Source organism: Bidens hawaiensis, unplaced genomic scaffold, assembly GCF_021521415.1.
Source record: "Bidens hawaiensis isolate Kalapana, Puna unplaced genomic scaffold, B.hawaiensis_p1.1 tig00010770_1, whole genome shotgun sequence".
Lineage (NCBI taxonomy): Eukaryota > Viridiplantae > Streptophyta > Magnoliopsida > Asterales > Asteraceae > Bidens > Bidens hawaiensis.
The window spans coordinates 58937-74294 of NW_027491826.1; the positions used below are offsets into that span (position 1 = coordinate 58937).

General features: G+C 30.9%; 1 protein-coding gene across 1 annotated transcript; it reads right to left on the minus strand.

Annotated features, from left to right (window-relative positions):
* Positions 1-1011: 1011 nt before the first annotated feature.
* Positions 1012-3796, minus strand: LOC143536252 (uncharacterized). Its single transcript, XM_077030286.1, has 5 exons — positions 3600-3796; positions 3058-3319; positions 2700-2951; positions 1796-1939; positions 1012-1704 (listed from the first exon to the last, which is right to left on the minus strand). Exons 1-5 carry the CDS (start codon positions 3794-3796, stop codon positions 1012-1014), a joined length of 1548 nt encoding a protein of 515 aa, XP_076886401.1.
* Between the last annotated feature and the right edge of the window lie 11562 nt (positions 3797-15358).

Here is a 15358-nt window from a genome sequence, read left to right on the forward strand (position 1 = left end):
ATTTTTGTGATATGGTTTGGTTGAGTTAAATCATAAGGAGACTTATTGTAGACTCACCGATAATCGAATTTTACTTTAAAAATACTCTAGATGTGCAAAGGTTGCTACATTAGTGCGGCTTGCTATAATTCGTGTCCAAATTAATCAATCATTCAGTAAGGTTGTCTGACTGTGTCTATATGAACTAATCAAATACTGATATCAAGCATCGAGCGAAGTTATAATCCTATTAAGTTTACTGATAACTATGTTTAAGCATTTAAACGGATGCTAACTTGCTAAGTCATATTCATGTGATCTGTATAGATTTTGGAGTGGTTGATACTTGCTTTGATTCGAATGACGGTTTACATTACGTCACCTGTCAGTGGACCGTATTTAGTTTAGTTAAGGATGAGGCGGTTGGTGTGCGAAGACATGGATTGTACTCTAGGTCAGTGGTAAGATCAATATAAGCTATTTACTCTTCAAAGAGGAAATAACTTATCTTTTTGAACCCTCTTTTTATTGTTTTAATCTCTTACTATTGTATAAAGTTACACAAGCTAGAAATAAACATATACTCATTTATAATCATGATTTGTGTAATAACTGTATATCTATTGTGCTTTTACTAAAATAAAGTTAGAAAAATATTACCAAGTTTCACCATTCGAACTGGTCAAATAAGTAAGACCATAAGAATAAAACATGATCAAATAATTAAAAGTCATAGTAATTCGCCATTAGCAACATAAACAAAGTGCATACTACCTGCATTCTTTACTTAACTAACTATGCGTAACCGGGTTCCCAAAACAGCATTAAACTATAACCCGTGCCAGTCTTTACAAACGACAAGTAATAATATACTAAGTGACGTTACACACCCCTCGAATTCCTTCACATTCTTCTCACTCAGTTGTTCGGTTTCATCATCTGTTTTATTCAAATATTCAGATTATGACGATAATAATAATAGTAATAATAATATTGTTTTCTGTAATAATAACTAACACATTTCGTTACCTTTTATAAACCGCGAGGCTGCAGGGGAGAAATGCCATCAGATAAAGGAGCCCAAAGTGTTATATCTTTATCTAATCCCGCAGAAGCAAGAACCGGGATATGATGAGGATGCGCTTCAACTTGATTCACTATCTGCAAATCACTAACGCCTTCCAAAACACGAACACTTACACCATTTCTTTTACTCCATACGAAAATACGACCACAATCCGAACCACTCATAACATACTCACTACCAGGCCCAAAAAAACTAACCCCTTTAACCATTAACGAATTCCTATGCCCATAATACATCTGCGGTTCTTCCAAACTATTCAAATGCTCTTCTGAAACCACAACCGGGTATGGGCCCAAGCCCATATTTTTTTGAAACAGATAAACGCCTTCACCGTTGTAAGAAACTAGAAGCTCACTTGTGTTGGAATATGACATTCCGGTTATGTGGATGTTATTTGTTTTGACTAGATGTTTTGGGCAGAATGTGTCGACGGGCCCACACTTGTAACGTTGGAGGATTCTGATATCGTATACGCGTGCGTATTCGTCAGAACCTCCTAGAGAAAAGTAGTTTGGGTTTCGTGGGTCGATTGTTATGGTGTTTAGTCTTAATATGTTTGAAGGAGAGTGGTGGTACTTGTATCCTTTGAATGTGGTGCAACTTAGAAGCTTTGTCGATGAATTACTGCGCAAATCAAACTGCAAAAAAAAACATAATTTTTTGTAATAATTACTAACCACTTTGACTTTATAATGGTCAAAGTCAAACTAATTAAATCATTTAACTTACATGTTGAACAATTCCGTCCTCACCGCAGCTGTAAAATATGTGGGGACTACCTGGCTCAACAGCAAGTTTGTGAACACGGTCATCGTGGTTCCCTAATGTCTTCGTTTCTACATGACCGTTCTCTGCTAGCTGACCGAGTCTCACCTGCAAATTAAAACTCATAACAATAAGTTTTTACACTTGTAACCGTGTTATCACACAAGGATGTAAATAAATTCACACGTGCTTTTGAACATTTACATTTTTAAACGCGTGTCACGTTAGTTAACGGTCTAATAATATGTGTGCTCTTGTACCAAATACCATAGCTAGTAATGAGACTGACTTGACATGATTTTACATTGTTGTAAATTTGTAACATATTTTGCTCATTATTTAACCTTTTAATTCCATAAATAACTAGAACTTTTTGGACACATACATTTAACTGGATAATTTTAAACAGCAAGGCCAAAATAATCAACATAATTAGAAGAAGGGTTTGGATCAAATACAAATTAAATTAATGTACAAACTGTGAGAATCCAGTAGTGTAATCACATATACAACATAGTGTAGTTACAACATAGTGTAATTACACTACGATGTAATTACAATTACGTTACTTGTAATTTAATTACACTATTTGATTCTCACAGTTAGCACGTTAATTTAATTTGTAAATTAACTTTCCCCATTAGAAGAATAATTATGAAACTGATTATTTGTGGTCCAAGATGTTTATAATCTAATCAGATGTGTTACAACTACTATGAGACTGATTATATGACCAACATAATCAAAATACTTAAAAGAATAACTATTCAAACATTAAAAAAAACCCAAATTATTAAAACATTAAAACTTAAGCTAATTTTTCTCATACAATATATATGTTACTATATTATAAAATAAAATCACTGACCTGACCATCAGCACCTGATGTTACTATAACACGGTCATCAGTAAACGGCATGATTCGGGCCTGAAACACATTACCCATGTGACCCGAGTCATACGAAAGGACCAAGGACTTAGTAGCCACATTCCACAACATTACTCGTCGATCATCAGAACCCGACACCACCCGATCACCACAATAGTTAAACTCGATTGTATTCACACACCCTTCATGCCCAACTAGCTTACCAGCAACACCCATTCTGTTTAAAAGACCCTGAAACAACAACAACAATAATAAAAATAATAATAATATTATTTGCTTTACATTGTACATTCATAATAATAATAATATTAATATTAATATTAATATTAATAATAACCTCAGAAGCAGAGATTTTTCGAGTGAATGTTTTGGGGAGATTGAGACCTGATTCTCTGTTAAAAACTTGCAAAGTTTGATGTTGTGAAGAACACATGTTGTTGTTGTTGTTATTATTATTATTATTTAATATTATTATTAAATAATCTATGCATTTTGGACTGAGTTGTGGAGCATTTGTAAAACATATGACAGAATTAAGGAATGATGATGATGATAAAGACAGAATTGAGGTTTGAGGTTTCTTTAGTGAGTCAGCAAACCTTGCAACAAGAGTTATATTATTTAAAATTAAAATTAATATTACCACACATGATAAAAGACAAAATATGTTTATTGGATTCCTTTTAACTCGTTACTAAAATTAGAAATGCTATTTTACCCTGTGTTCACACAACTAAAGTAAGAAAAAATTAACATAGTCGGTGGCGGAACTTGAATCGTTAAATAGGAGGAGCCAAAAATATTATAAATTAAATATTAAGTTATTACACATAAATAAAACTAGCTTGCTAAGGCAAAAAGTTGAATATGGAACCAAACATGCGGTTTTTTCTAGTCAAGCAGCAATCGCAAAAAGGAAAAAGGTAGGGTAGAATTGGCGAGTCGTCTAGCACCCTTAACTCCACAATCACAATCATTTGTGAATCAAAAATGTGGTTTGTTGCCTTGCGGGGGCAAAAGGATTCTAAGCTCCCCATGCTACGGTTCCCTGCAGTCCGAACCCGGTTCCCTGTCATTCCGGCCTATTATAGGGATTTTACTGATGCTGAAGGTAGCTTGCTTACCAAGCCACCAAACAAATAAAAAATCACGAATTAGTTTTTTTAGTTGGTTTGGTATGCGCTAGCAAAACTCATATATTACAACTTAACACAACGAAAGTGAGGAAAAAAAATAACATAGTGACATTATATACATGGGTTATACGGAATGCAACATGAGTTGCACAAAGAGGTTTGGGCACTGGCCATTTAACAGGATGTGCTCATACAGTATGCGAAAAAAGACAAGCTGAGATCTTAGCACAACATGACAAAGAAATATTTAGTATTATTAGGTCATATTCCTATCCAAATTCCTATTTTTAAAATATTTTGTTCTTGTTAATTTTGTAACTTTTTTTAAGTAATTTATAATTTATGACGTTTGAGTTGTTTTTCACTAAACTTAGTGTTTAAAAAGGTATTTTTTTAAACTTTTTTTAAGTAATTTATAATTTATGTCTTATGACGTTTGAGTTGTTTTTCACTAAACTAGTGTTTAAAAGGTAAAATAGAAAAAAAAAACTTTGATCGGCAAGTAATTAGCTAGTGCACCTCCGTCTAGGTGGCAGTAACATGACGGCTTTTGTTTTTATTAACTAAACTACTAAAGCCCTCCACCGAACCAAATATTTATCGAAGTTAAGGTTATACCCCTTAACACAATATTCAAATTTCCAAATTAATATTTGAACATGATAAAGCATTCTCAGATAGAGCCCGTTCCTAAAATTAGAAAAGTTGTTTTCACATGCTTTTCACTACATTTTATTCATCAAAATAGGTTCAATTTTTTTCCTCATATTTCATTTTGTGAGTGTCAGAATAAGTAATAAAGAGTAATAAAAAATTTTTTTTTTTTTCGTTTGGTAGAAATCGATATGTAGAATGCGATTTAAAAAGTTTTAAAAGGTAAAAAAATTTAGAGCTATAAAAATTTCTAGCTAAATTATAAAACCATACAAGAAAAATAAACGTACTAGGAGGCATTTGATTCTAAAAAATGGGGAGATAAACATAAAAGCCAATTATGTTTACAAGCGCTAACAACAACAATGATATAAAATCACAACCTAATGTTGATTTGGGAATACTTTTCATCTATCAATAGAATTGATTAGAATCTAAAACAACACTAGTACAAAATCCAGCTAGCTAAGCACATTAGACGCCTAATTTCTTGCGAAATTGAAACCTAATTATCTATTAAAGACCTCTAAAATTTGATGTAGCGAATAACACTTGTTAGGGGTATACTCTAATGCTCAACACAAATTAAGATGGCATGATACTTTAAAGATGTATTGAATCACTCCCCACTTATGTTAAATTTGTTAAAAAGGGCCATGAATTAAGCTTTTCACGAGTTAAAAGGAAACGAACAACATATTAAATTAACAATTAATATGAGTGATATAGAGTTAAATGGATTATACTATTTCCTTTGAGTGATATAGAGTGAAAAAAAGAAAAATAAATGATCTGGTACTTAGATGGAGTTAAAAAGGGTTAAAGTATACACAATTGCCTTATCGATAGTAAACAAGAGCTTCCCATTTTCGACTCAATTGTGGAGCATTTTTGGGTTGAAAATTTGTAAACATGAGAGAATCAAATATATCAAGAAAGGATACATTAAACTTTAAAAGTAATGCTAAAATAATAAAACATTATTATTGGATTCCTTTGAACCCGTTGCTATATAACTAGAAATGTTGTTTTAACTAGTCCTTTTCACTCTTATTCATTAAGATAAGAATTTCTTTTTCCTTCTCATATTTTATGAGTATTTGCTAAATGAAAGTAAGGGAAAGATGATAAAAAGTTTTAATTTAATTGTATAGAAATAATATGAGGAATGAAGTTTATAAAGTTTAAAAAAGAAACATAATATTGTTATAAATGTTATTTTTAATTGAACATAAATATTGCAATGGGCGTTTAATATTAACAAATTCAAGAGAAGTATGAACTCTTTTGATATGCAAATCACAACCTAATGTTGATTTGGGAATACTTTTCATCTATCAATAGAATCGATTAGAATCTAAAACAATACTAGTACAAAATCCAGCTAGCTAAGCACATTAGACGCCTAATTTCTTGCGGAATTGAAACCTAATTATCTATTAAAGACCTCTAAAATTTGATGTAGCGAAGAACACTTTGTTATGGGTATACTCTAATGCCCAACACAAATTAAGATGACATGACACTTTAAAGATGGATTGAATCACTCCCCACATATGTTAAATTTGTTAAAAAGGGCCATGAATTAAGCTTTTCAAGGGTTAAAAGAAAACGAACAATATATTAAATTAACAATTAATATGAGTGAGATAGAGTTAAATAGATTAAACTATTTCCTTTGAGTGATATAGAGTGAAAAAATAAAAAATAAATGATCTGGTACTTAGATGGAGTTAAAAAGTGTTAAAGCATGCACAATTGCCTTATCGTTAGTAAACAAGAACTTCCCATTTTCGACTCAATTGTGAAGCATTTTAGGGGTTGAAAATATGTAAACATGAGAGAATCAAATATAACAAGAAAAGATACATTAAACTTTAAAAGTAATGCTACAAATAATAAAACATTATTATTGGATTCCTTTGAACCCGTTGCTATATAATTAGAAACGTTGTTTTAACTAGTCTTTTTCACTCTTATTCATTAAGATAAGAATTTCTTTTTTCCTTTTCATATTTTGTGAGTAATTGCTAAATGAAAGTAAGGGAAAGATGATAAAAAGTTTTAATTTAATTGTACGGAAATTATATGAGGAATGAAGTATATAAAGTTTAAAAAAGAAACATAATGTTGTTATAAATGTGATTTTTAATTGAACATAAATATTGCAATGGGCGTTTAATATTAACAGATTCAAGAGAAGTATGAACCTCGTTTGGTATGCAAATCACAACCTAATGTTGATTTGGGAATACTTTTCATCTATCAATAGAATCGATTAGAATCTAAAACAACACAAGAACAAAATCCAGCTAGCTAAGCTCATTAGACGCCTAATTTCTTGCGGAATTGAAACCTAATTATCTATTAAAGACCTCTAAAATTTGATGTAGCGAAGAACACTTGTTATGGGTATACTCTAATGCCCAACACAAATTAAGATGACATGATACTTTAAAGATGGATTGAATCACTCCCCACTTATGTTAAATTTGTTAAAAAGGGGCATGAATTAAGCTTTTCACGGGTTAAAATAAAACGAACAACATATTAAATTAACAATTAATATGAGTGAGATAGAGTTAAGTGGATTAAACTATTTCCTTTGAGTGATATAGAGTAAAAAAAAGAAAAATAAATGATCTGGTACTTAGATGGAGTTAAAAAGGGTTAAAGCATACACAATTGCCTTATCGTTAGTAAACAAGAACTTCCCATTTTCGACTCAATTGTGGAGCATTTTTGGGGTTGAAAATTTGTAAACATGAGAGAATCAAATATATCAGGAAAAGATACATTAAACTTTAAAAGTAATGCTACAAATAATAAAACATTATTATTGGATTCCTTGGAACCCGTTGCTATATAACTAGAAATGTTGTTTTAACTAGTCTTTTTCACTCTTATTTGTAAGACCCCGACTCCCGGTGGTCCCACAATTGGTACTCATACGCGATATTTACAAAAATACTTAAAACTTAAACAACTCGTTCCATTAAAATAATAATTCAGAGTATAGGTTTAGTGGAAAATTATTAAAACAAATTCTCAAAATCAAATTGAAATGTATTTAATAAAACATTAAGAGAGAATGTTTAATTTTATTGAAACTTCCGACTAAGTATGCCTTCAACCGACCGAGTAGTCTCGAGCACGTCCAAGCGGTAAGCATCCTTCTCTTAACCTGAAACTCACACTAACATGTACACAAAGTCAGCTTAAGTTGAGTGAGTTCAAGTTTAAATAAATAATATCATTAATAATAATAGATTTTCATTCCTCAGAAGCCACATTATGCTACGGTGGCTACCGTAAGCTACGGTATCCTCTACAGAAAAACCATTTCGACAATAATAATAGGTAATCATTCTTTTGTATGTAAACATCTCTATGCATGCTTTCCTATATATATATATATTTATATATATATATAAAACATTCAATAATAACATTCAGGGCCGAGAAAACGTACAGCCCCAACACGTAACATTCCATCAACGCGTGCAAACACGAAGTAGGCATACGTAACATCCGTAATCAATAACGACTACATCATTCGCCAGTTATTGGCCATTCAATAATATATATACACACACACACACATACGCATCCATACATCATTCAATATTATTATTTCAAGGCCTATCCTATATAAATAAGCCTATGCAAGATAATTTAAACGGTTCTTCAAGCAAAATCGTTTAAGTGTACATGCTAGCCCAAAACTTAAAAAGAGTAAAAAGGGCATCATGAACTCACCTGAGACAAGACACGAATTCACCACGAGCTAGATGATTCCTAGGTAATCCCAAAATTCAAACACCTGTCAGTTTACATTCAATCAATACTAATGACATCGAGATGACTCGTTTATCCTACGAGATGTTCTAACATAGTTCGAGTTACCTAAACCCTCGACCTCATCAAACTAAATCACAACAGCCCCCGAGGCCTCACATTCACCAAAACGACCCTTAGGTATTCCCGGGAATAAAGAATTCCCAATTTGCCCCCGGAAGTACTAGGTGACACTAATACGCGTGTTTAAGAGTCTTTTAGGACATTGACATCTAACTCAGACCTGTGTGGATCCAATATTATGAATTCACAGTCAATAAGTCCGCACACCACTACACGAGTCAAATGGGTCGGTAACTCGCAAGTACAAAGCACCAACTATTCAATAAATGCGAATTCACGTTGAACCGACCCCCTTGAGTAACCGACAACCAATTCAGTCCCATCACCTTTAAAATCAATTTCTTACAGTCCATTAATCATACCGAGACTATAACATTCGAATTGGTTGTTAATTCCCTCGAACAACGCGCTAGACATCACAATTCACAAACTAGTCAACCGAATATTAGTTTTCAATCTACAACTAGTTGACCAATCAAACGAACATCAACAGACATAATCTTAAAGTATGTTATACTAGACATACCAAGGAAGATTATGGAGAGAAAACCTCAATCACCTCAGCCCCGAAACTGCTCAAACAGACAGTCACCCGGTGAGATTAAAACAAGCAGTTTACGATCAATACGGGAGGCATAAAGATGGTTTATGGTGTAAAATACTAAAGAGCACAAGAGGCTAACCTTGGATTGAATCTTTGTGCTCTAATTATGGCTGCAAGGAAAGAAAAATGATGGGATGAGCTGCTCCTAGCTGGCCGATCAATTAAAGAAGGAAAAAGGAGAAGCAGGTGGGGGACAAGATGAGTGGAAGAGTTGTTGAATCATGGAGGAGTTGTTCTTCTCGCTGACTGGTCGATTAGGTAGGGAAGAAAGGAAGGAGAGCAGGTGAAAGACAAGGGCATGTGGAATGGTTGAATGATTCAACCAGAATCATTCGTATATAAAATCCAATTTTACACAATAGCCCCTCCTAATAAAAGAATATGGCAACTTGAGAGGAAAATTAAATGATTTAACGAACCGGGATAACGAGAAGGTAATTAACGGGTGTTACATTATTCACTAAGATAAGAATTTCTTTTTCCTTCACATATTTTGTGAGTATTTGCTAAATGAAAGTAAGAGAAAGATGATAAAAAGTTTTAATTTAATTGTAGAGAAATTATATGAGGAATGAAGTTTATAAAGTTTAAAAAAGAAACATAATGTTGTTATAAATGTGATTTTTAATTGAACATAAATATTCCAATGGGCGTTTAATATTAACATATTCAAGAGAAGTATGAACCTCGTTTGATATGCAAATCACAACCTAATGTTGATTTCGGAATACTTTTCATCTATCAATAGAATCGATTAGAATCTAAAACAACACTAGTACAAAATCCAGCTAGCTAAGCACATTAGACGCCTAATTTCTTGCGGAATTGAAACCTAATTATCTATTAAAGACTTCTAAAATTTGATGTAGCGAAGAACACTTGTTAGGGGTATACTCTAATGCCCAACACAAATTAAGATGACATGGCACTTTAATGATGGATTGAATCACTCCCCACTTATGTTAAATTTGTTAAAAAGGGCCATGAATTAAGCTTTTCACGGGTTAAAAGAAAACGAACAAGATATTAAATTAACAATTAATATGAATGAGATAGAGTTAAATGGATTAAACTATTTCCTTTGAGTGATATAGAGTGAAAAAAAAAGAAAAATAAATGATCTGGTACTTAGATGGATTTAAAAAGGGTTAAAGGATACACAATTGCCTTATCGTTAGTAAACAAGAAATTTCCATTTTTGACTCAATTGAGGAGCATTTTTGGGGTTGAAAATTAGTAAATATGAGAGAATCAAATATATCAAGAAAAGATACATTAAACTTTAAAAGTAATGCTACAAATAATAAAACATTATTATTGGATTCCTTTGAACCCGTTGTTATATAACTAGAAATGTTGTTTTAACTAGTCTTTTTCACTCTTATTCATTAAGATAAGAATTTCTTTTTTCTTCTCATATTTTGTGACTATTTGCTAAATGAAAGTAAGGAAAAGATGATAAAAAGTTTTAATTTAATTGTACGGAAATAATATGAGGAATGAAGTTTATAAAGTTTAAAAAAGAAACATAATGTTGTTATAAATGTGATTTTTAATTGAACATAAATATTCCAATGGGCGTTTAATATTAACAGATTCAAGAGAAGTATGAACCTCGTTTGATATGCAAATCACAACCTAATGTTGATTTGGGAATACTTTTCATCTATCAATAGAATCGATTAGAATCTAAAACAACACAAGTACAAAATCCAGCTAGCTAAGCACATTAGACGCCTAATTTCTTGCGGAATTGAAACCTAATTATCTAATAAAGACCTCTAAAATTTGATGTAGCGAAGAACACTTGTTATGGGTATACTCTAATGCACAACAAATTAAGATGACATGACACTTTTTTAAATATGGATTGAATCACTCACCACTTATGTTAAATTTGTTAAAAAGGGCCGTGAAATAAGCTTTTCACAAACGAACAACATATTAAATTAACAATTAATATGAGTGAGATATAGTTAAATGGATTAAACTATTTCCTTTGAGTGATATAGAGTGAAAAAAGAAAAATAAATGATCTGGTACTTAGATGGAGTTAAAAAGGGTTAAAGCATACACAATTGCCTTATCGTTAGTAAACAAGAACTTCCCATTTTCGACTCTATTGTGGAGCATTTTTGGGGTTGAAAATTTGTAAACATGAGAGAATCAAATATATCAAGAAAAGACACATTAAACTTTAAAAGTAATGCTACAAATAATAAAACATTATTATTGGATTACTTTGAACCCGTTGCGATATAACTAGAAATGTTGTTTTAGCTAGTCTTTTTCACTCTTATTCATTAAGATAAGAATTTCTTTTTCATTCTCATATTTTGTGAGTAATTGCTAAATGAAAGTAAGGGAAAGATGATAAAAAGTTTTAATTTAATTGTATAGAAATAATATGAGGAATGAAGTATATAAAGTTTTAAAAAGAAACATAATGTTGTTATAAATGTGATTTTTAATTGAAAATAAATATTCCAATGGGCGTTTAATATTAACAGATTCAAGAGAAGTATGAACCTCGTTTGATATGCAAATCACAACCTAATGTTGATTTCGGAATACTTTTCATCTATCAATAGAATCGATTAGAATCTAAAACAACACTAGTACAAAATCCAGCTAGTTAAGCACATTAGACGCCTAATTCTGGCGAAATTGAAACCTAATTATCTATTAAAGACCTCTAAAATTTGATGTAGCGAAGAACACTTGTTATGGGTATACTCTAATGCCCAACACAAATTAAGATGACATGACACTTTAAAGATGGATTGAATCACTCCCCACTTATGTTAAATTTGTTATAAAGGGCCATGAATTAAGCTTTTCACGGGTTAAAAGAAAACGAACAATATATTAAATTAACAATTAATATGAGTGAGACAGAGTTAAATGGATTAAAATATTTCCTTTGAGTGATATAGAGTAAAAAAATGAAAAATAAATGATCTGATACTTAGATGGAGTTAAAAAGTGTTAAAGCATACACAATTGCCTTATCGTTAGTAAACAAGAACTTCCCATTTTCGACTCAATTGTGGAGCATTTTTGGGGTTGAAAATTTGTAAACATGAGAGAATCAAATTTAACAAGAAAAGATACATTAAACTTTAAAAGTAATGCTACAAATAATAAAACATTATTATTGGATTCCTTTGAACTCGTTGCTATATAACTAGAAATGTTGTTTTAACTAGTCTTTTTCACTCTTATTCATTAAGATAAGAATTTCTTTTTCATTCTCATATTTTGTGAGTATTTGCTAAATGAAAGTAAGGGAAAGATGATAAAAAGTTTTAATTTAATTGTACGGAAATTATATGAGGAATGAAGTATATAAAGTTTAAAAAAGAAACATAATGTTGTTATAAATGTGATTTTTAATTGAACATAAATATTCCAATGGGCGTTTAATATTAACAGATTCAAGAGAAGTATGAACCTCGTTTGATATGCAAATCACAACCTAATGTTGATTTGGGAATACTTTTCATCTATCAATAGAATCGATTAGAATCTAAAACAACACAAGTACAAAATCCAGCTAGCTAAGCACATTAGACGCCTAATTTCTTGCGGAATTGAAACCTAATTATCTAATAAAGACCTCTAAAATTTGATGTAGCGAAGAACACTTGTTATGGGTATACTCTAATGCCCAACAAATTAAGATGACATGATACTTTAAATATGGATTGAATCACTCACCACTTATGTTAAATTTGTTAAAAAGGGCCGTGAAATAAGCTTTTCACGGGTTAAAAGAAAACGAACAACATATTAAATTAACAATTAATATGAGTGAGATATAGTTAAATGGATTAAACTATTTCATTTGAGTGATATAGAGTGAAAAAAAGAAAAATAAATGATCTGGTACTTAGATGGAGTTAAAAAGGGTTAAAGCATACACAATTGCCTTATCGTTAGTAAACAAGAACTTCCCATTTTCGACTCTATTGTGGAGCATTTTTGGGGTTGAAAATTTGTAAACATGAGAGAATCAAATATATCAAGAAAAGATACATTAAACTTTAAAAGTAATGCTACAAATAATAAAACATTATTATTGGATTACTTTGAACCCGTTGCCATATAACTAGAAATGTTGTTTTAACTAGTCTTTTTCACTCTTATTCATTAAGATAAGAATTTCTTTTTCATTCTCATATTTTGTGAGTATTTGCTAAATGAAAGTAAGGGAAAGATGATAAAAAGTTTTAATTTAATTGTACGGAAATTATATGAGGAATGAAGTATATAAAGTTTACAAAAGAAACGTAATGTTGTTATAAATTTAATTGAACAAAAATATTCCAATGGGCGTTTAATATTAACAGATTCAAGAGAAGTATGAACCTCATTTGATATGCAAATCACAACCTAATGTTGATTTCAGAATAATTTTCATCTATCAATATAATCGATTAGAATCTAAAACAACACTAGTATAAAATCCAGCTAGCTAAGCACATTAGACGCCTAATTTCTTGCGGAATTGAAACCTAATTATCTATTAAAGACTTCTAAAATTTGATGTAGCGAAGAACACTTGTTAGGGGTATACTCTAATGCCCAACACAAATTAAGATGACATGGCACTTTAATGATGGATTGAATCACTCCCCACTTATGTTAAATTTGTTAAAAAGGGCCATGAATTAAGCTTTTCACGGGTTAAAAGAAAACGAACAAGATATTAAATTAACAATTAATATGGATGAGATAGAGTTAAATGGATTAAACTATTTCCTTTGAGTGATATAGAGTGAAAAAAAAGAAAAATAAATGATCTGGTACTTAGATGGATTTAAAAAGGGTTAAAAGATACACAATTGCCTTATCGTTAGTAAACAAGAACTTTCCATTTTTGACTCAATTGAGGAGCATTTTTGGGGTTGAAAATTAGTAAACATGAGAGAATCAAATATATCAAGAAAAGATACATTAAACTTTAAAAGTAATGCTACAAATAATAAAACATTATTATTGGATTCCTTTGAACCCGTTGTTATATAACTAGAAATGTTGTTTTAACTAGTCTTTTTCACTCTTATTCATTAAGATAAGAATTTCTTTTTTCTTCTCATATTTTGTGAGTATTTGCTAAATGAAAGTAAGGAAAAGATGATAAAAAGTTTTAATTTAATTGTATAGAAATAATATGAGGAATGAAGTTTATAAAGTTTAAAAAAGAAACATAATGTTGTTATAAATGTGATTTTTAATTGAACAAAAATATTCCAATTGGCGTTTAATATTAACAAATTCAAGAGAAGTATGAACCTCGTTTGATATGCAAATCCTATATATCTATCACAAATGAGATTACAACCCATACGCCAACGAGTTATATTAATATTTTAGAATGAATACTTCACTTGATAAAACATTATTATCATTGGATTCCAATGACAGTGTTTCTATAATTAGAAAAGGTGTTTCCACCTGATATTCACTTTAGGGCCGTCATAATGGGCACATTTTTAGTCACGATAAGACATATTTAGTAAAATAGTGCGCTATGCAATTTTATACTTTTTAAAAATAATTAAAATTAAGATGCTAGAGTACATCATTTCTCCTTGGTACATAATTGTATAACTGTCATGCTCAACCCACCAAAGCCAATTGTTAAATGAATCATTTTCATGTTTGATAATTGTGTTATTCGCGTCCTCTCTAACCTGTTATGCATGTTAAGACACGAACTGACATCTCATTCAATATAACAAGATATTGTTTTCTCGTTTTTTATTTTGTGAGTCGCTCATATGAAAGTATGAAAAATATCAAAAAAGTATTATTTAATTTAGTAGAAATCGATATGAGAAATGAGATACAAAAGGTTACAAAGATAACAAAACAGTTAATTATGACTTCTAGCTAAATTATAAAAACAATACGAGAAACATAAATGTTCTAGGTGGCATTTGATTATCGTTAATTTTAAGCAAAGTGAATCATTTATGGTACACAAATCCAAGGTAACTACCATAGTTAAACTCCTATTATTTTAGAAAAGTTCTAATTTGGACCGAAACACACGTAGAACCCAACCGAGTTTTCAGATATACCTCGAACATATCCCTTGAACCGAACCAATTTATAACATTCGGTAACAATTCAGTCACCTATTCATGCTGTCCAAACTTGAACACACTCAAATTCACCTTAATCAAATTTTAGTTCGGTGATTCGACTAACATGGTTTACCCTGTTTAGATAATCAACTTACATTGAACTGTCTCAAACATTTAGAACGGGTTCAAATCTCATAAGAGCGATCAATACAAAAACTCTACAGCATA